The 21,464-nt window shown below is 39.9% G+C and overlaps 1 protein-coding gene across 2 annotated transcripts in view; it reads right to left on the bottom strand.

The window, feature by feature from the left end:
* The window catches only part of HSPA14 (heat shock protein family A (Hsp70) member 14), a 40,333-nt gene that overhangs the window by 17,644 nt on the left and 1,225 nt on the right, over positions 1-21,464 (bottom strand). Inside the window, exons 2-10 of one of the 2 annotated variants that reach the window (XM_059910360.1) lie at positions 21,162-21,242; positions 21,004-21,086; positions 12,797-12,845; positions 12,571-12,676; positions 11,364-11,454; positions 10,322-10,426; positions 9,080-9,241; positions 7,712-7,867; positions 5,326-5,428 (exon numbers count right to left, since the gene is read on the bottom strand). In XM_059910360.1, the coding sequence (XP_059766343.1) occupies positions 5,326-5,428; positions 7,712-7,867; positions 9,080-9,241; positions 10,322-10,426; positions 11,364-11,454; positions 12,571-12,676; positions 12,797-12,845; positions 21,004-21,086; positions 21,162-21,242 (936 nt within the window). Of the gene's footprint in view, positions 1-5,325; positions 5,429-7,711; positions 7,868-9,079; positions 9,242-10,321; positions 10,427-11,363; positions 11,455-12,570; positions 12,677-12,796; positions 12,846-17,179; positions 17,679-18,187; positions 18,872-21,003; positions 21,087-21,161; positions 21,243-21,464 lie in introns of those variants that run through there. The other variant, XM_059910355.1, reaches the window with a different exon arrangement.

The raw sequence follows: 21,464 nt of genomic DNA on the forward strand, positions 1-21,464 counted from the left end.
AATATTCAAGGCCTGACCAAGGCAATCAAATATAAACAAGAAGGGAGAACAGGGGACTCTACTCAATACTCTGCAATGGCCTGTGTGGGAAAAGAATCTAAAGAAGAGTGAATATATGTATATGTATAGCTGATTCGCTTTGCTGTATACCGGAAACTAACACAACATTGTAAATCAACTAAACTCCAATTAAAAAAAAAAAAAAAAAAAAAAAAAGGCAGCAGCAGTGAGGGGTACAGAGATGCAAGATAAAAGTATCACCACACACGGATAAAACCCTCTCCCAACGCCCACAGCCCACTCCAGCTACCACCCCATTTTCCTTCTGCCCTTTTAGCAGAACTGCTCAAGAGTTATTTATATTCATCGTGTCCATGGCCTCACTTTCTTTTCTATTTAAACTCACTCCAGGAAGGTGTCTCCCTCCGTAACTCCACTGCAACTGCTTTTCCCAGTGATCTGGTCCCTTGCTCCCTCCTCCCACCCCTCTGGCTCACTCAGTCCCATCCCCACTGCAGCCCCTTAAACATACCAAGCTTGCTCCCCTCTGGCTGACCTCTGCCTGGAAATCCGGCAGATATTCACCCAGTCTGTTCCTTCATTTCAGTCCCTGCAGGGCTCTGATCAAAAGCCATCTCCTTAGATGGGATTCTTATCTGCAAAATCACCCTTTCTCACTAGCTATGCCCTTATTCTGCTTTATTTTGCTTCATAACAGTTATCACAACTGGGCATTATTTTAACTGTTTCTTGACGGCAAAGACTTTGTTATGTTTACTGCTGTGTCCGAAGTGCCTAGAACCCGCTTTGCACGGAGCAGGTGTGCTCAATAATTAGTTGTGTGTTAACTAGTAAATGAATTTGAATGCATGCCTAGGAAATTCAGAAGACTCCTTGAAAAATTATTAACACTAAGAGTTCGTGAAGTGGCAGAGTATCAGACAAAGAGGCAAAACCAGTAAGTATTCTATCAGCAAAACCAAATTAGTATTGATAAATAAAAGCATAAAAAACATCTCATTCACAACAGCCAGAAATCCCACAATTAAGAAAACACATAACTCAAGAAAGTATTGAAGGGGCTTCCCTGGTGGCGCAGTGGTTGGGAATCTGCCTGCTAATGCAGGGGACACGGGTTCGTGCCCTGGTCTGGGAGGATCCCACATGCCGCGGAGCGACTGGGCCCGTGAGCCACAACTGCTGAGCCTGCGCGTCTGGAGCCTGTGCTCCGCAATAAGAGAGGCCGCAATAGTGAGAGGCCCGCGCACCGCGATGAAGAGTGGCCCCCGCTTGCCACAACTGGAGAGAGCCCTAGCACAGAAACGAAGACCCAACATAGCAATCAATCAATCAATCAATAAATAAATCTTTAAAAAAAAAAATTATAAAAAAAAGAAAGTATTGAAGAAGATCTGAACAGAGAGAGATACCAACTTTGTGGTTAGGAAAACTAAATATTATAAAGTTAACATATCACCCCCCAAAATTTTACAGGCTTAATGCAACTGCATCAAAATCACAAAGGGATTTTTATCTAAGAAGTTGAAAAAATAATTCTAAAGCATCCTGAAAAAAAAATATGAATAAAAAGAATTTTTTAAAGTTGCAACGTTAATAATGAGGGTTTACACCTACTCAGAATGTAAATTGCTTTTGGTGAGCAATCTGATAAATATTAAAAGTCTTAAAATCTGGGATTCTATTCACAAATCTTATCCCAAGGAAATTAAGGATGTTAACAAAGCCACAAAGACTGCTATTTATAAAACCAAAATAACGTACACACTCAACACAAATAATTGGTTGTGTAAATTATGATACATCAATGCAACAAAATACTATGCAGGTATTAAAATTGCAGCTGAAGAGTCTGGATGCTTGGTGAAAATGACGAGAATTAACTGCATCGGTATATTTACGTACCCTTCTACAAGCCCACTTGTAGACAATAAGGGAGTTTAAGAAGATATAGATGGCAGAATAAATGCAGGAGAGAACTTGAGCTTGAGATTTCAGCAAATTTTGGAAGCTGAAAGGGAGAGAAGTAACTGTCTTAAAGCTGATGTGGCCTGAGACAACCAAAGGGGAAGCAAGGTGGTTTGAGTCACAAAAGCCAGAGCGGCTTGGGACTGCGAAGCACCAAAGGCCACAGGAAGCGAGGGCCAAGCCGAGAGGTGAAAGCGGGACACCGGGTGCAGAGCAGCCCCGCCAGCACGCGCACGGGGCCAGCAGACCCCCGGACCTCGGCCCTGACCCAGCAGCGCCTCCTCCCGCCTCAGACACGGGGCTTCGGCCCAGCTTGGGGACAGCAGGGGCGAGAGGGGAGCACGGTGCTGAACACAAGGGGGACAAAGGAAAGTCTAACGTAAATTAGCGTAGGAGCCCTGACGCTCCCTCTCCTCAGAGATCAGACGTGTCCTTCTCAAGCAAGCGACGAGAGGATTCCTTCGGGAAAAACCAAATACTCCTAAGACTAGACTGCCCGATAATAAAATGGGAAAAGCGATGAGCGTAAGAGTAAAGAAAGAGCACGGACTGCGGGGGCAGACTGTGAGCTCCAATCCCAGCGCCGGCACGTGCGTGCCAGCGTTACTTTAAGCAAAGCACTTAACCTCTTCGGAAACTTTTTAGTTTCCTCCTCTGGAAATGGAGATAGCGGTGCCTATCTCCTGATGCCTCTGTGAGGATTAAATGTGTCAATGACTGTAAAGCCCTCCCTCCATCCCCATAAGAGGATTATACTTCCCCGCCCATTGCCACTGCCCTGACTTTGCAACCCCTCCGTGCAGGTGGAGACTTCCCTGCCCACACTCAGGCCTGGTCATGTCTAGCTTCGGCCAAATGAATGTGAATACACTGAAGTACAACGTATCTAAGCAGAAGCTTTGAAAGCCCTGCACGTTCCGCCATCTCTCTTCCTCTTTCCCCTCCACCGTGAGAACACCGCACGTCCCAGAGAGCTGCTCCTTTAGCCTGGGTCGTAGAACGAGAAGCACGGAAAAAAGAGCCATAACAGTAGACCTACGGCCACCTTCAGCTGCCCACGTGAAACGCTAGCAAGAAAAAATTGTCTACAGTAGAAAACCAGTGAGACTTGGGGGTTGTTTGTTACTGCCTCAAGGTCAACAAACTACAGAGACAACTCCATATTTTTAAGTTCTCAAAAGCTTGTATTTTAGAAGTATCTCTTTAACAATATTCTTAATCCTAAGAATGTACTTGACCTCTAGTCAAGCAATTGAGGATCCTACCATTTGTGGTATCTAATGTGAGGGCTGTATGACCAGTTAATGAAGGAAGAGAACTCACATTAACTGATCATCTACAATACACCACACCCTGTGCCACACATGATATTTCATTTAATCCTCATAACAACCTTATAGAGTAAGTTATACTTATATACTTATAAGTTAAGTATTATCACCCTCCTTAATAAGAAGAGACAAGTAAGGCTCAGGAAATTAAGTGATCTGTCTGTTCTGGAACTATCAGCACGGAGAGCCTTCCAATTCAGGTGGGTCTGTCTCCAAGCTCACTCCCTTCCACCCCTGCCTTGTACCACTCCTCCATGCGCCTTAATCTTTATAAGCCACCTTCACCTAACATACACCTCCCAATCACCTAGCACAACGCATGGCACGTTGTAAGTATTCAAAAAAAATACTTACTGAACTAAATTGAAGGGAAAACCTCCACCAAAAAAACAAAAAAATGCAACTTCCATCTTACAGCATACAGCAAAATAGTGAAACTATAAAAACTTTCAAACTATAGCAAAAAGAAAATAGTATTAAATACACCTGAACAAAGGTGGAATTTATAAACTTAGAAGCAGCTGAAGAAATCAGAGTAACAGACCAACAGATTTAAATAGATAAATAAATGAAACCTCAGTGTATCAAATACCCTCCTCCATAACAGGACCAAAGTTAAGCAGTAAACTGCATGCCTCAAAAGAAGATTATAGTAAACAGCAGTTAATTTTCTGATTATATAAAGCATTTACACAAATATATTTTAAAAAATACTAAGATTTAATTGACCAAACAGGCAAAGAATATGAAATATTTACACATAAGGAAACACAAAATTAAACATTTATTATTTAATAATATTAATAATAAATATTTTAAAAGAATCCTATAGTAGCCAATAACATATAAAGTAAAAATATATCTTTTTTTCAACTACTTAATGGAAAATTTATCTTTAAATGATAAAACTCATTGTCAGCAAGGTTACAGTAAAATGTCTGTTCTCGTATTGCTGATGAAAGCATGAGTTAATTCAACTCTCTTGGAAGGTAACTGAAGGTAAAAATAGGTTTAAGCTATTTATATTCTTTGACCCAATGATTTTACTATGGGAATCTATCCCAAGGAATAACCTTAAATATGGGAAAAGATGGGCATCACTGTTCTGGGGAGGGGAAGACCCAATCTAGGAGTCCAAACAGAACAATGAAATAATCTATGGTGCTCTTCCTTTTCTAGGATATTGAGTCTATTTAAAATTGTGTTGATGAAGACTACATAGTAATATGGGCAAAGAAATTGGTTATATTATTATTTAAGGAACATAGAATTCAAAATTGTGCATACAAATTAGACTAGTTTATTATAAAATAAAACACTGGTTACCTATTTTCTGAGTTTTCTTATATGAAAATTCCTTTATTAACAAAAATGAAAAAAATTTATATGTATTTTAAATGAGTAGAAATAATCTTGGGAGAAAAGATAACATTAAACAGTTGGAATATTTTTGAAAGTCTCAAAATCTTTTCTTATGCAAGCAAATATGCAATATTTCTCAGCAAGCAGAGAGAAGCAGTTTGGTGTACTGGTTAAGAGCAGACTTGGGAACCACACTGAGTTAAATCCTAGCTCTACCACTAAGCACACAATTACCATGAAGTTACTTATACCTTTGTACCTCTGTGCCTCCAATTATAAAATGGGGATAAATAATAACACCTACACTTCATGGAGCTGTTGGTGAGGATTCAGCAAGTTAATACATGTAAAACGCTTAGAAACAGTGCTTGACACATAGCAAATGTTCTAATATCTGTCAGTTTTTGCTTACATATAAAAAAATATACTGAAAAGGAATTAGTCTTTTTTGCTAAGAAAATGAACATACAGAACTATGAGTTCATTAGAGCCATTAATCAAAATTTAATCGATGTCCTTACTTCCTAATATAAGCTAAGAAAATATTTAAATGTATAAAAATATTCTTTCAGTACCAAGGGGCTGTTTCCTAAATTCCAAATCGAAAATTACTCCCAACATAAATAAGAAAATACAAAAGTATTACCTTGTTGATATCATCTGCTGTAAATCCACTTTGTTCTAAGAGTTCTCTGATTGCTTCTATACATTTATTAAAAAGTGGAGAACAGAGAAGTTCAAATCTTGCTCTGTACACACACACATACACAAATGCACATACACACAGAGAAGAGAAGACACAGAAGAAAGTCAAACAAGACATCTTTTTCTTGTGAAGGTTAATGCCAAAACCTACTGTGATGAATCTCTTTAGAATAGGTTTATGATCAGAACAGGATATTAAACACCCAGCAGTGCAATATCATGGGGCGAAAAAGTCTAGGTAATCCATCTACAAATGTATGAAGGTGTTTAGTATTAAATTCAGGTGGAAGATTATCTTACCCATAGCCTGCTTGTAAGCTTTCAAAACACCTAAAAATAAATACTCAGTGTATGGCATTTCTGACAATAAATCTATTGATCCAAATCAAACCATCATTTGGAAATTTTTGCTATTTTTATGTGTTAAAGTTTTACAAAATTCTTTCTCACTACTTTTCTTTATAGTCTGAGCCTATGCTGCACGTAAGTTTAGTTCTTTTGCACCACCTGAGAAGCTTAAATGCTAGCAAATAAGATTACAAATTCTATTTCCTTCTTTTCCTTCTTAATAAATTCTATTTCCTTCTATTTCCTTATTAATAAGCAAACATATACTGAGTACTTGGACAAACTTAGCACTAAGTTAATATAAAGACTCTCTTGCCACAAAAGAGATTTAAATTCAATTTAACAACTTTCTATCTTTTAGATTGCAGCTTGATATCTCTCTTAAAAGATCTAGAGGGGGCTTCCCTCGTGGCACAGTGGTTGAGAATCCACCTGCCAATGCAGGGGACGCGGGTTCGAGCCCTGGTCCGGGAAGATCCCACATGCCATGGAGCAACTAAGCCCATGCGCCACAACTACTGAGGCTGCACTCTAGAGCCCGTGAGCCACAACTACTGAGCCCGTGTGCCACAACTACTGAAGCCCGCGAGCTCTGGGGCCTGTGCTCCACAACAAGAGAAGCCACCGCAATAAGAAGCCCGCGCACCACAACGAAGAGTAGCCCCCGTTCGCCGCAACTAGAGAAAGCCTGTGCAGCAACGAAGACCCAATGCAGCCAGAAACAATAAATAAATAAAATAAAATAATAAAATAAATTTATTAAAAAAAAAAAAGATCTAGAGAACTTTCTGGAGCCACTGGCTACATGAGACTACTGAGCACTTGAAATGTGGCCAATGCTACTGAGGAACCGAATTTTTAATGTTATTTACCTGTAATTAATTAAAAAATTTAAACAGCCACAGGTGGCAGTGCTGACCTGGAGTCTTCGGGAAAGCCCAGGGAGAGTGAGGAAGCTCAACTACAAGGGCCAGATGAAGAGAGGATTTAACCACAGAGTCAGTAAAAGCCTAAAAATAATATAATACTGTAATTCTGGACATTTTCACTATGCTTCCAAGTCATCCGTTAGCTTGTTGGGAGGTTTAAATTGTGCTAACGGTAGCTATTATTATTGTGAGTAATATGCAATGCAAAATGATAGGATGATAGGACAACGGCCTCCCTTGGACTTCCTGGGTGAAGGTGCAATCATTTGTAAGCAATGTTTTGGGTTATGTAAAAGATATGAGCATTAAAAACAATTTTATGCACATTAAACCTGTGTTTACTAAATGTCATAAAAGCTATTAAAATTTACAATGTTGCCAATGGATGACAGAGCAAATAAAACCAAGAAAGAGATCAATCCTCAAAGTACTGTGATAGGTAACGGAACTCTGGAGTCAAAACTAGCTGGGTTTGAATCCAAGGTCTGTCACTTACTAGCCGGATAACCTCGGACAAGAAATGAAACCTGTGTTTCAGCTTCCTCCTGTGTAAAGTAAGGAAAATAACAGTACTTACCTCATTGGGTTGTTAGGAGAATTTGAGAGTTAATACATAGAAAGTACTTAGAATACAGCCTGCCACACAGGGGTAATGATCAAGTTATAGTAAACAACCACTGATACATGTGCAAGCCCCACAAAGAACTAGGGACTATACAGGTGGGACTGCTATTCAGTAAGAGAAACTCGCAAATCTCAAACTTCAAGTCTTCTCTCATCTTTCTTTCAAAGATCTAGGAAGCCCTTTTCACACACTGCTCTTTGTAGCTGTAAAATAACAGGGCAATTACAGCTGACATGATTACTTTGAGAACAGTTATTTAGTCTGACAAGAGTTGGACCCCAGAAGTAAAGACAGGAAAGCTCTCCTTTTATAGAGGGCTAATAAACCTCAAATGAGCAAACGAAAAACCCAAAGTGAGAAAATTACACCTAAATGTGAATACACTTGGAATTTTTTTGTTTAAGTTGTTTGAACTGCAGTTTTACCTGGACACATTGCAGTCAAAATCTTGACCTTCATACAATGAGTCAAGGAAACAATTGGCACTTCCCAAGGTTGACAAAGAATGTTTTGCAGTGTCAGCACTGTTCATCAGTTTCACCATGGCACGGGCATTTCCTCTCACGTCATGTTTGAAGGATCTAAATTAAAAATACAATCTTTGAAGTTTAAAAATTACTAGGTCATTTAGAATTTATTGTAACTAAAATCTGGATAATCCCTATTAGGATAACTATAAGCTCATGAATCAATATTAATACCAGATTTTAGTATCTCCAAAATATCCGAAGAAAATTCTCTGCAATTTAAAGAAGTGTCTCAAGAAAAATGAATAACCAATACACTCAACACTTTGAATTGCTGGATTCTGTAACCACAATAAGGGACTGTGCTTTGAAGAAGTACAGGAGCCGTCATCTTTTTACAGATGAGACAAAAGGAGGTTGAAGGAGATTTATGCAACTGGGTCAAGTCTCACACCTCACCCCTTACAACCGCAGCATGATTATTGTTTGATGGCACAAAATTATCTGTCCAGCATTAAAAAAAAAAGAACTAAAAGTGCTTCTTCAGAGAAATTTGAAACATAACGAAATACGTTAAAATTACAGTTCCTCTACCTCCAAGGGGAGTTAATTGTTAAAACTGCTTGCTAAGTGGTGATATTGATGGCCCTGTTTTTAAACATGTTTAAAAACTGAAATCCGTAGTAAAATTAACAATGCCCCTCCTTGAGTTGGAACACCTTTACAACAAAAAGCAGTATAGGTCTTTATTAAAGAAATGAGAAATTATCACTTTTTCAAGACTTTTTTTTACCCAGTTTAGTCAAACTGATGAAAATGCTATTTCAGCTTCTTTTTACAGCAGGAATGTCCCAAATATAACCTTTATATATTTGACTCATGATGTGCCAAACAGGATTAGAATTTTGAATGGAATAATTACATCCAGCAACAAAACTAAAATATTCCTTGTGGTAGTAGATTAGTAATAAAATAAACACTCTGCAAGACATTCATTTACTGGAATGTAACTATAACATAATCTTCTACACCTGTAAAAACTGTTCAGAAGGTAGTGAGGCCTCAGTGCTTTTATCCTTCTTCATCCAGACATAAAAGCAACCACTGAAGAACTGAGGGAAAAATCCAAGTACACTGCACTGGGCAGCTTGGCCTCTGCTTCCCCCTGTTTACCAGAACAGACCTTAGAACTTTAGACACAAAAATATCCAGCGCACTGGAAAAAACATGTCCTCCTTTGAAGGGCACTTTCAAATAAATTAGGAAAAAATTAAACCTGAAGTGAAACTTCAGTCGAAATATATCATCAAGTCCCTTTATACTCACCTCTGAAACTCAGAAGCTAGGTACTGTGCTAAGGTTTCTGTGAAATGTGTACCTCCAATGTTATTATCAGTGTTTGTTGAAAGAACACGATATATTCCACTGTTAACTTCCATGACACTGATAGATAAGGATGTTCCTCCAAGTTTGAATACCAAAACGTTGCTAAAAAAAAAAAGATAACATGAGTAAGTTATGAGAGAATCACAGCATTGTAAAGCCAGGTTTGACTTCTTAAACTAACAAGTCACTGTAAATCACATATGAGGAAACTGAAAATCTCACATGAGTAACTAAGTTGTCCATGGTCATCACTCAGTGATGACTTAAGCCTAGAAACCAGATCTGATTTTAAGTCAAAGCTCTTTTTCATTTAGTTGTACTGGTAAAACTGTATTCTTCTAACTGGAGTTCAAAACATTAACTTTTCAAAGTAAATAAAGAAGAGATTTGTAATTAAAGTGAACTGTAAGAGAATTAAACATAGAAATTTTATGTTAATATTGTCCTTGTTACTACTGCAATAACATGTTCTACAAAAGTAAAACATATGCAAAACTAGGAGTTAATTTCCTATGTATCAAAATCCAAAATTTCTGATATCCTAATTTATATTCTATATTTTAGTTTACCTAAAAAAAAATCTCCTAGTAATTTATACATATTAGTTTAATTGTGAGATATGAATGAAATGACACAATTAGGGGAAATTAACACATCTGAATTGATTTCCCTAAAATTACACGATGTGTCAGATCTATTAAGACAAGTTTTCTAATTAAATTAGGAGTATGTCTTACTATTTCATTATCAAATGAAGTCTTAAATCCCCATACTGGCTTTTCCCCCATCTCCTGCCAAGACAAATGCACATAAAAGACCTCACTGTTTCTAAGCATGTTTAATAATTAGAATTGGTAGTAAAATTAACAGTGCCCTAGAGCTTCAGTTGGAACTTGGCTGGGCTTATAAATTTCAAATCTTCCTCCACTAAGGGGACAAAGTGTAGGTGATAAGAGAAGGGCGGAAAAGCTCAACCTTCCCTCCTGCCTGTTATATCCTTTCTCTGCTTTCTTAGGACATCTTTCTCATCTATTTGAAAAACTCTAGGTGAGAGTTTTGATGTCTTTCCATCCATAAAGGCTTGGAACCACTGTGCTATATAACAATCTCTACTGAAATAATTGCTATAATCTAAAGTGTTTTCTCCAGTGAAAAACTTAAAGCTGCAAATACGGTTTTTACCTTTTTCCAGTGGGGGAGTCTTGTCCAATTCCGTAAGCCAAAAGAGCTGCAGATGGTTCGTGGATTAACCGCAAAACATTGAACCCAGCAGCTCTCGCTGCTTCCCTGTGGACAATTTACTTTTAATACATTTAGTATCACAACATGTTCAAGTCTACATTTTTAGAAATGCCCTGCTAAAGATTTTATGCAATAGCATATAAGACTTCGCAAGTAGAACATGAAGGGTAATGATCTTTACAAGCAAGATAACAGAACATAAGAAACAGACCTAAGTCTTTAAGCGTAGATCACTTTCTGTTTAAAATAATAATGTTCAGAGTCTATTTCCTTGCCAAAGAAAATAACATGCTTATACTGAGTAAGGAAGAGAAAGCTCTCCAAATGCTCAAGCTTACAAACTTTAGAAAGAGATTAGGACATATTTATAATATATTTTAGCATTTTCCAACTTCTTTAATTTAGGGTCACAGTTTTAACACCCCACAAGTGCAAGTAAATAAAGCAATTCTCTGCCCCAGAAGCAACTCAGGTGTTCAGCAAAGCCCCATAGGGAACTCTATCCACAGAGAAAAAGACTGGGTGCTTGCCAATTACATTTGCATAACAACCTATAAAAACTAAATACAACTTTTTGTTTAGATGTTAATCTAAGGTGAAAAAATAATAGCAAATATTTTCTAAAATTGCTTATTTTTATATAATTCCCACGTAAGCCTTAATTACATGACACTAAGGCAAAGTGATTCATAAACATCAACTTAACCTGGTAATCAAAAACATTTCCAATCAAAATAGCTAAGAAGGTTACATTTAATTTTATGTTCTTTTGACATTTCATAAAATAAAGGAACTATTAATGATTATTACCATAACTTTTTACCACACGATTTACATATGTAAATATACATGTATTTACAAATACAACTTTATTGTGTAAGTTATTTTCAAACGCAATTTTACCTTTCACTATATAGTGATACTGTGAAATCTGTTATTTCCTTTAACTAAGCAAGTAAAAGAAACCCCATATTATACTTACCCAAGAGCATTTTTTTGTTTTTCTCCAAAATCAAATGGAACAGTAATAACTACATCATTTGCATCTGAGCCCAAGAAAAAATGTGCTGTTTCTGTACGTGAAAAAAATATTTTAAAAGTTCACGAAATGTACTATGGTAATCATGTCATGATATACATAAGTCAAATCATTACGCTGTACACCTTATACAGTGTTGTATGTCAGTGATATCTCAATAAAATGGGAAAAAAATATATAAAAATAAATTCTGATGATATACAAAGATGTCAAGTGATACTCTGAGGTTTGTTAATTTGAGCCAAAGACCTTCTCACTATAAGGATTTTCCAATTCACTTGACTGCTCCACCCCAATGATCTTCTCTTGCTCTCTTAAATTGTGCACTACTTTTTTGTGGTTTTGGTATAGTTCGTGGACATCGAACTAAGTACTTTCCAAAGTGCCTGGCTCTTAGGCTTCCAAGTTTCAACCATCTCCCAAATTAGACGGGTTCTCAGACAATGAGCTTCTAATGCACCCACGTGCAGACCAACTACCATGGTGAAAGGCTGCCTTCCATCCCACAAATCCATCACACATTCCAGAGCTGAAGTACGTAAGCCCTGTCGGTAATCTACTCCAGAATCCCTCAGGTTGCTCCACAAAAGGCTGCTCAGCTCCAAGCCTTCACCTGAAGTGGCGATAGAACCAGACCTACTTAATCTGCCTAAATTACCGCGGAGAGTGCACTGTCAATCTTGAAGGAGATAACGATATTCACTATTCGCCAAGCTTATTGGCCACTTCATCTTTTTTTAAAAAATATTTATTTATTTGGCTGCACTGGGTCTTAGTTGCCGCATGTGGGATCTTTAGTTGCGGCATGCGAACTCTCAGTTGCAGCATGCATGTGGGATCTAGTTCCCTGACCAGGGATTGTACCCGGTCCCCTGCATTGGGAGCGCAGAGTCTTAGCCATTGGACCGCCTGGTCACTTCATCTTAAGAAGTTTTGAAAATGCTAATTTGGCCCCATCCATTTACATTACTTCTAGGGAAACCAACGTCAGGAAAAATAAGTCATTTAACCAAGGTCACATAGCCAGTTAGTGGCCCGGGCAGGTCTAGCATAATTTAGGTCTCCTCACTGCTCATTCGCTCAATCACCCTGCTTAGCCCCAGATCAAAAAAGGTCAGTTTTTAAAAAGATCTTTTCTTTTGCTCAATACCTTTCATTTTACTAAATATCAGTCTGGCAACATCTTCTGGGCTGACAAATTTCTTTTCTTCTCCAGTATCTATTTCATATCGTAATTTCCCATTTTTTTCAACGACCTATGAAGGAAATTATGAGTGTGTTAAATAAGGAATGATTTTAATAAAAATACAGTTCCAAATCAACATAATTGGCAATTACCTTGTGTAACAGGGAGATAATAATAGAAGCATACTCACTAAACATTTACTATCCCTGAGGTATTTCTGAGCCTGTGGATCATCAGAGCTGTCCATAGAGATAAACATAGTTAAATAGTTATATCACTATTGTTGACATATAAGTTTTCAAGAAGACTATATTCTTCAATACCACTTGACAAATGTAAAAATATAAACAAAATTAAGTTGCTTAATATTAAAAACAATCTTGCAATATTACGGTAGGTTTAGACGGTAGGACTGAATGGATGCAGTATTTACAACGTTTAGAGTTAACTCTATTAAAGGGCTAATCTTCACATTTGAAAGTAAATAGCTCTTCCTTGTTCTGATCTTACTATCAACAGATGTTATACATTTGGGGATGATTTTCATAATATCAATGATTTTATGTCATATATACTTGTATCTTTGATCCTGAAGACCCAACCACTGAGATAAAAAGGACAAAAGGACCACAAACTAACGGCGAACCAGAATACCTAACACCATCTTTGCTGCTTGGTTTCTGAATATGAATCAATGCCTGAAACCTGAAAGGACTAAGCAAAAGTATGAATATTATATATGTAAAAGTGCAGAGTACTACAGGTAGATAGATATATAACGTCCTATACGAAGTAGGTACTAAACAATTGTGTATGGCAATGGAAAAATTAAAACAATGGGTGTTATGTTGCTCAAAATAGTAATACGAATTAATGCAGATTACAAAATGTTTTCACATATATTACCTTACTTGATATTCCCAACACTATAAGGGGCAGAGTCAGTACTTGATCCCAGGCCTTCTCTACCAGGCTAGGGTTTAGACTGCCTCGCGGTGAGATGCTAAATGACTAAGGTATTTTGCCATGAGCAGGGATAGGAGTCTGATCTTTGGCTTAATTTCATCTAGAAACGAAGATGAGGTAGACCCTTTCACTAAATCCTTCTTGCAAGGGCCAGTGGCTATTCTGTCCAGAGACCAGTCTTAGCTGTTTAGTAAGAGCAGGTGAAAATTAACACTGGCTAATTGCTGAAGGGTTACTGAACATCTGAGGACCCTAATCTGTGTAAACAAGGGGAAAATGCCCAAAGTCACATGGCTAATTAATAGAACAACTAGCTGGAATCCAGATCTTTAACGCAAAGTTTAATATTCTTTCCACTAGCCTTCCCCCACCCCCGCCCCTTTTCTAAACCCAATATTTATACTAGCTCCTGGAAAAATATTTTAAGGGTAAGAAAAAAAAGATTAAGTGTGCCCACAGTAATTTTTTTTTCCTACCAATACTGTAATTTTGGCATGACACTTAAGTGGTTCTGTTTCCTTTAGAACAGAATTTAAGTCAACCAGGATAATTTCACCAAATAGCTATCCATCACTCAGACAAGATAACTTGCCAGAAAAGGATATTTTAATGGAATTTATAGAACTCTTAGAAATGGAAAATTCTTTCTCAATTGCCATGCAGAGAGGGCCTCACTCAGGTGAGGCCAGAAGCACACGTAGCTCTGAGGGCCAGAGAGAGGCCAGACCCTGGAGGTTAGCCAGCAGAGAAGCAGAAAGCAGAGAATGGAGATGACGACAAATGATCACGGTAGCGCCAGAAAGTAGTGGACTGACCACAGCCAGGTACAGATGACAACTTTATTTGTCCACACCAGGATTGAGTTACTGAACAGAGACAGAGGGTGGTGGCAGGTTGGCATACACAGCACCATTTACGTCGAGGGCTTCAGGAGGCAGGCAGAGCATCACTCCTACCATGGTACCAGGGCCTTCATCCTCCTCCTCCTCCTCCCTCCTGAAGGGCCCTGCCCCACACTCACCAGCACTCACGTACTACCAGGCTTCTTCCCCCCACTCTCCCAGTACAGAGCCCAGCAGGTCTGGAAACGTCTGTCTTTACATTCATCCGCCCACTGGGCCCTCACACAGCTCCTGCGAGGTAGCTGGGATGGCCTCCCACTGGAGAGGTGAGGGGCTTGAGGTACAGAATGGTCAAGTGACCTGCCTGCAGGCTGACAGGGAGTCACGGCTGGGCCTGTTTCTCTACAGCCTCCCCTTATTACGACTTCCCTCCTCTTCACAAGATTTGGCCCGTTTTCTCTGTTTTTAAAGATTTTCCCCTTTAGTTTTATTCCTAACCTTAAAGTTACTCTGCCCATTAGATCTGCACACTACCACCTCCCAAGTTCACCTTGACTTCTGCTCTTTATCTCAAATAAATCCCTGCCTGTGTACTTTGCTACCATTAATAGATTAATATAGTACAGGCCTAACTCTTTCAAGTACTTCCTTGTTTTTCCAGAAAGTCTACCTATCTACAGTAGTGTTATCCAGTTTTAACTGACATGGACCCCTCCATGTAAGGGCCTAAAACAACTGAGAAAAAAAAATTATGTATCTCCATTTCCGTGCCTTAAACATATGCTCCTTTAAAGCACGGAATCTGTGTCTGGGTGTGGTGCTTACAGAAGTTCACAAGTACATTCATAAATATTAATGCCATAGAATGCTTCTTTAAAACACAATTGTTACCAGAATTTCACATACATTAACACGCTGCTCTGACTGAAAATATCGCAATCAGAATTTCACTTTGCCTTTTGTTATGCTATTCATCTAATTTTTTAGAACTGGAAGGTACGAGAAACGTCACCTAGTACAAACCTCTCATTTTAGAGATCAACCGAGGCACAAAAAGGGCAAGTGATCTGCTCAGTGTAACAAAGTGTGGCAGCATTAGAATCTGGGGGTTCTGGCTAGATTCCAGTGTGTTCTACCTCGCGCTGCTTCCTACAGAATGGCCCATTCCCCAGAGGAACCTGCCATCTATTCCTGCTCCCTGTATGTTCCCGCTGCGGTCTGGACCATTTCTCTACCTATTGCTATTTCCAGCATTTAGGTAAGCAACCAAGCTGGCAAAATAGAAAATAAAACCTCTCCCAACATGCCTGCACTTTTTTTCCAGCCTCTTGATTAGAGGAAAGCGCTTTACGTTCTAAGTCTCCTTTTTGTACTTTCTGAAAGTACTAAATAACCGCTAAGAGCTTTAAGTTAGGTTAACGATGGCCAGTAATGGCTTCCCTTCTACAGCAAATTGGAAGCATGGCTCAACACCATCATATCTCCTCTAGGAAGTGTATGTGTTTTGGAGGGAAAAGGGGATGGAGTTGTGGAGGGCTGGTGCTTAAAAAGAGTTAGCTATTGCAGGCCGTCCTTATGCACACCACCCAACTGTTCCCAAAGCTGTTCTATTCCATCATATGCCATTAATGAGGTGAACTTTTGTCTATAACGTGTGAGAAAAAGTGACTTTGGAAAGTTCCCTAAAAGAAAAGTCTTCTAGGGCTTGCCTTCTATAACATACTAGACAGAAAAAAGGCTAACAGAGAAGAACAAAATTAGCTAAAAGCATTTGGGAAACTGATATCATCCGAATTGTTTCCACGAGGTCCAAATGGCAAACCAATGCTAAAGATATATAATTATGCATAATCAAGGAACCTAAAAAATATGGAATGCAAAGAATCTACTTACATGTAATATTTTATAAGACAGCCAATTTCTCATTATATCAAAGATTATCAATATGAACCAAAACGCACGATTGTGGCTCCCTGTCAGTTGTGAATTATATCCATAGTGGTAAGAGACTGAGGACTAGTAAAATGGAGGGAAAGATGGTTTGACTATTGAGTGTGTGCTAGTCGGTATGTCACAGACACAGCAGTGAAAATATGAGATAAAGGTACCAATATGTGTTGTGTCTATATTAGCCTCATGAGCTACAGAGAGATTTAAAGGAGTGAAGATTGTAAACTCCAGGAAGCAGTCAAGTTAAACTAGGAGATTCAAGCAATGAGGGCTTGGTGTACAGCCCTAATTCTACATCTTGTCAGCGACTGTGCCTCCTCCTAGCCTGACCTCAGCCAAGGTCATATGCTTTAATAACTTACATGTGTATAGTGCTTTTAAACTTTTAAACCCTTTCACATCTATTTAAGCCATCTGATCCTCACAACAACCCTGTGAGGTAGGCAAGCTGCCCCCTTTTAACAGCCGAGGAAACTGGTGTTGAGAGGTAAACTAAGTTGTCGCGCATCAGTGGTGAAGCCAGGGCTAACTAGCTCTCTGGACTTGGCCGCTTCCGTTGTCTACTAGGCCACCTCTCATGTTTCTGAAAGGCCTTTCAACTAGTGGAGACGCTTGGGAGAAGCAAGTATTCTACCCTTGAATATTCTAGCATTCCTACCCTTCTGCACATTAATGGTCCATCCACTCTTTTTTTTTCTGAGGACACGGAAAAGGAGGCAGGCTACCAGAAGGCAGCCGTTGGACCCGGGCCTCTGCCAGAGTAGGACATACACCCTTGTGTGATCAGCTCCTAACTTTTGGTGTTTGAAATTAACCTCTGAAGCAACTTTTCAAGCCCCAGCTGGAAAGCGCCGGTCGCCTCTTCCACCGCTGTGGCCAAGCGTCTGACGGCGACCACCGCATCCCTGCGCAGCTCGTTGGCAGCGTCCTGCTGAGCGCTGGCCTCCTCGCCGATGGCAATCAGCCGGTCCAATTTTTCCTCCTCCCGCTTTGAAAGTTCTCGTGCCAATCTCCTGTTTTCTGCCAACTCGGCTGCGATAGTCCTGGCCACGGACCGCCTTCTTCGCCTTGCCCACCTGGGAGGAGGCTCACTGGTCAAAGGCCCATCCCCACCAGAAACCAAAGGAACCCTGGAGGAGGAGACCAGAGGCTGCTGTGCCGAGGCCACCCCGGGAGTGTTTCGGACGGAGCTGGTGCAGGGGCTGGGCTCACCGGACACCCCCAGTCTGGTCACGGGGCTGCTCTGACAGGGAGCAGCTGCACCTCTGAAAAGGTGGTGGGAGCTGCTGTAGCTGGGGGTCCCTTGAGAGCACCCTGAAAAACAAAGCAACAATGTTGCAGAGATTACATTCCTGCTAGGGGAATGCTTGGAGCCAGCAGCAGAGCTGAGGAACAGTGACAAAGCTACGGTATTCCCAGCAAGGCCTCTTTCCGCAAGGGATGGGGAAGAAGTCACTTCCTTATCTGGACATTTTGTTCTGTTGCAATCATACATCCAAAACCTCTCCCCTCGCCTTCCTGAGCCCCTTTCCACATAGCTATCCAACCTACTCTACAGCCACAAATTCCTAAGTCCCCATTATTAACAATGCCAAAACTAGTTTGCTTCTAAGGAGTACTTCTAGGTTTAAAGGAGTTCTAATATCTTACATACCTAGGGTCATACCTCTTAAAAACCTGAAGCCCTTTATCTTACCACTAGATTTAAAAAAGAGGGCAGGGGGCAGAAATAGGGACGATGCTGACGAGGTCACCATCCAAACATATAACGATTAGAACCAAGTGACCCTGGGACCCTGATCCTTCACACGCTGGGGAGTTACCTGCACCCGAGGATTCATCCCAGGAGTCCTCAAGGTCACTGGTTTCTCGCATCTGGTCACTGATCCTCAGTTGACAATCCTCATCTGATTCCTTAACTGTTTTCAAGGTGGGCTGGTGATCTGCTGCCTGAGTCCTTTCTGCTCCCAGAACGCTGGCTCCCTCTTCCCCTGGGGTGTCGGGGGCTGCTAAGCTCTGATCACAGTGCTGGGCCCACGCAGCCTCCTCCGTTAAGTTGTCTGCGTCAGTCACTATCTGATTGCGGAGAAGCTGATCCAACGTATCATAAAAGGGACAGTGTGGTGGATCACCCATACTTGTGGCGTGGGCCACATAGGCCTTTAAATATAATGCCTTCAGGACTTTGAACTTGGAGCGGCACTGACGCTCGGTGCGGCGGAAGCCTTCCTGCTGCATCCGCTTAGACACAGCCTGGTAGACGTCTGCATTGTGATGCACGGTCTGGAGGCGCTGAATATACTCTGCCTCACCTAGTATGGAGAGAAGCGTCCGTGTCTCCTGTCTGGACCACCGGATGCCTGCGCTGCTACTGGAAGTGGCCATAGCGGACTGGGAAGGAAGGTTAGCTGGAGGAGGCTCCTGGGCAGCAAGGTGCCGATCTGAAGGTGTGGGGAGGCTCTGTGTGCTCAGGTCTATCTCCAGGAGCCAGCTGATTCTTCCCTCTCAGGGCTAATTGCTGAGAAGCCAGGTCCGAGGACCGCATTTCTGGCTGGAAGGCCACAGGGGAATGAAAGTTACAGGGATGGGTAAGGATAATTGTGGCAGCAAGTTAAGCGGTGCTACCTGAAAGTAGGCTGCAAAGAGGCAGGAACACCAGCACTGAGAAAGCCCAACTTTGGGAGTTCGCTCAGGATGGGTAATGGATCAAGGGCTAAAAAGGGCCTTACTGGCTTGGTAACAAGGGGACTGGCTCCTCCACAAAGGGCAAAATGCTTCCAAGGCTGAGACCTGGTACAACTGCGTATCTGTAAAAATCACCACTGTCTTCTAAGTAGACAGACCGAGGTGGAGAAATGCCTGGACCATGAGGCAGCTCATTCTGGAGAAGTCCTATTAGGACCATGGCACAGCAATACATGTCTAAAGGGGCTCATTCCTTACTAACCTTGGCCTAAGTGGCATGCTGTGGCTATGTATTACCCAGCTGACTGTCACCATTGCACTCTTTTGTTAAAAGGTAACTTCCAGGGCCAGAAAAGCAAGCTGAAGTCGTCCTTGCTAATACAAAGCTTCTTGCATAATATGGCAGAAGACCTCCACATCTTTACTTCGACCACCTGCCCCAAAATAGCAGCAAAAAAACAAACAGGGCTACCAAGGGGATGGATCTGTGGAACTGCTCTGTATCTTGATTATATCAATGCCAGTACCTTGGTTGTGATACTGTAAGTACAGTTTTGCACGATGTTAACATTGGGAGAAAATGGTAAATCCAATAATACATTCCATCTCTCTGTATCATTTCTTCTAACAGTATGTAAATCTACCATTATCTCAAAAAAAAAAGTTTACTTAAAAAAAAAAAAATTGTTGGCTGCTTACAGCAAGTGAATCTGGTTTCTACAACTCCCTGCTTTTTTCAGTCTATAATTTGAAAATTTTTGATACCAACTCAATTTATTTCCAATATGCTCAGTACTAAATTTTGTCAACAGATAAATGGATATGGGAATATATGTATCATCAGAGAATATCTGAATTCTCTCTGAAATACTACAAGTTTTGACGTAATGCATAAAGATCCTAAGGAAAAAAAATGAGTGTCAAGTTCAGTTTAACTAAACACAGGTAAAGGGATAGCAAAAAATATCTGTATGTATAAAAGAAATAAATTTTAAATTTAATCCATGATCCCCAAATCCTAAAATCAACACGAGGAAATTTCTACCTAAATTCTTAACTGACGAAGTAGAAAGGAAAGAACCTGGGGCTAACAGTTAGGCGTCCTGGACTGCAGTCCTTTCTAGTTTACCCCCTAACTAATTCAGGGATATCTAACTTCTGTGTGCCTTGATTTTCTCATCTAGAAATGGGGAGGGATAAAACCTGCCTGACAATCTTACAGGGATTTGAGAGGATTAAATAAAATAATAGATGTGAAAGCACTTTGAACATTTAAAAACACTATATCGAGTATTACAACTCCAGTGAAAATGAAAACCCCTAATTATCATGGTAATCTATAATTTGAGGAGACAGAAGTCTGGGGAAGCAAGGCTCTTTAATATTTTAATTAAAGTTACAACAGTTGATTAACCTGATTCTTAAGACATTAATTAAGCTGTTTCCCCAATGCTTAAATCTGAAAGCCAACTGTTAAAGTTAGTTCCCAGAAAGTGTCACAAAAAGATCTGAGGAAGAAAATCAATAGCTTCTACATAAATATTTCACCAATTATAATAGATTCCACGAAATTCGACTACAGTGCAAAGAAATCTTCAAATTCGCACACAATCTCTCAAGTTCCCTCAGTTAAAAAAGTACTGTAAAAATGTGATAAGTCCAAATTCCCACCTCTGGATGACACAAATTATCAAAACTAAATGTATGTTGGCATCTATCAATACTAACAGATCTGAGAGCAAGAAACAAATGTCTGCGTGAATCCCATCCTTGAGAAGACTCAGCAGAAGATAATACCAGAAGATAACAGCCTCCTGGAGTATTCTGTGAAATGACCCAGTCATAAAAAACCATGAAAAAACACACTGGCGTTTCTAGTTTCATTTCACATTACACTTAGAATGTATAAGCACATTTTTATTACCATGGGTAAAAGTACTATTTTATTCCATACCTTCTGCCAAGGATCTGCTTTACTTTCATTACTGTATTTGAAATATTCCTTATTCTACTTTGTTTTGCTGCCAATCCAACAACCTGAAAAACAGCAATATATTACAACGCGCATCATTTTTTCCTTATGTCAAAGTTCAAAACGGAGGGAAACAGTACCTCTTCATTTTCTGAGTAAGCAACAACAGCTGGAGTGATTCTGTCCCCTGCATCATTGGCGACCACATCAGCCCGGCCATCCTGGAGAAAAATACCCAAGTGTATTAGTTCTTTCGGGATGAAATATACAGTCTCTTTAGATATATTCAGACATGGGTGGGCCAGCGTTACTCTGACATATATATGGAGAGAAAAACGGCTTTATCATTATTTTAAACACGTAGATTTAACTGTCCTTATCAATTTCCTAGATTTTAATTAAGACCAGAATTCCATGAAGAACTACCTCATTTTTTTCAGTCT

This window comes from Balaenoptera ricei, chromosome 2 (assembly GCF_028023285.1).
Source record: "Balaenoptera ricei isolate mBalRic1 chromosome 2, mBalRic1.hap2, whole genome shotgun sequence".
NCBI classification, from domain to species: domain Eukaryota; kingdom Metazoa; phylum Chordata; class Mammalia; order Artiodactyla; family Balaenopteridae; genus Balaenoptera; species Balaenoptera ricei.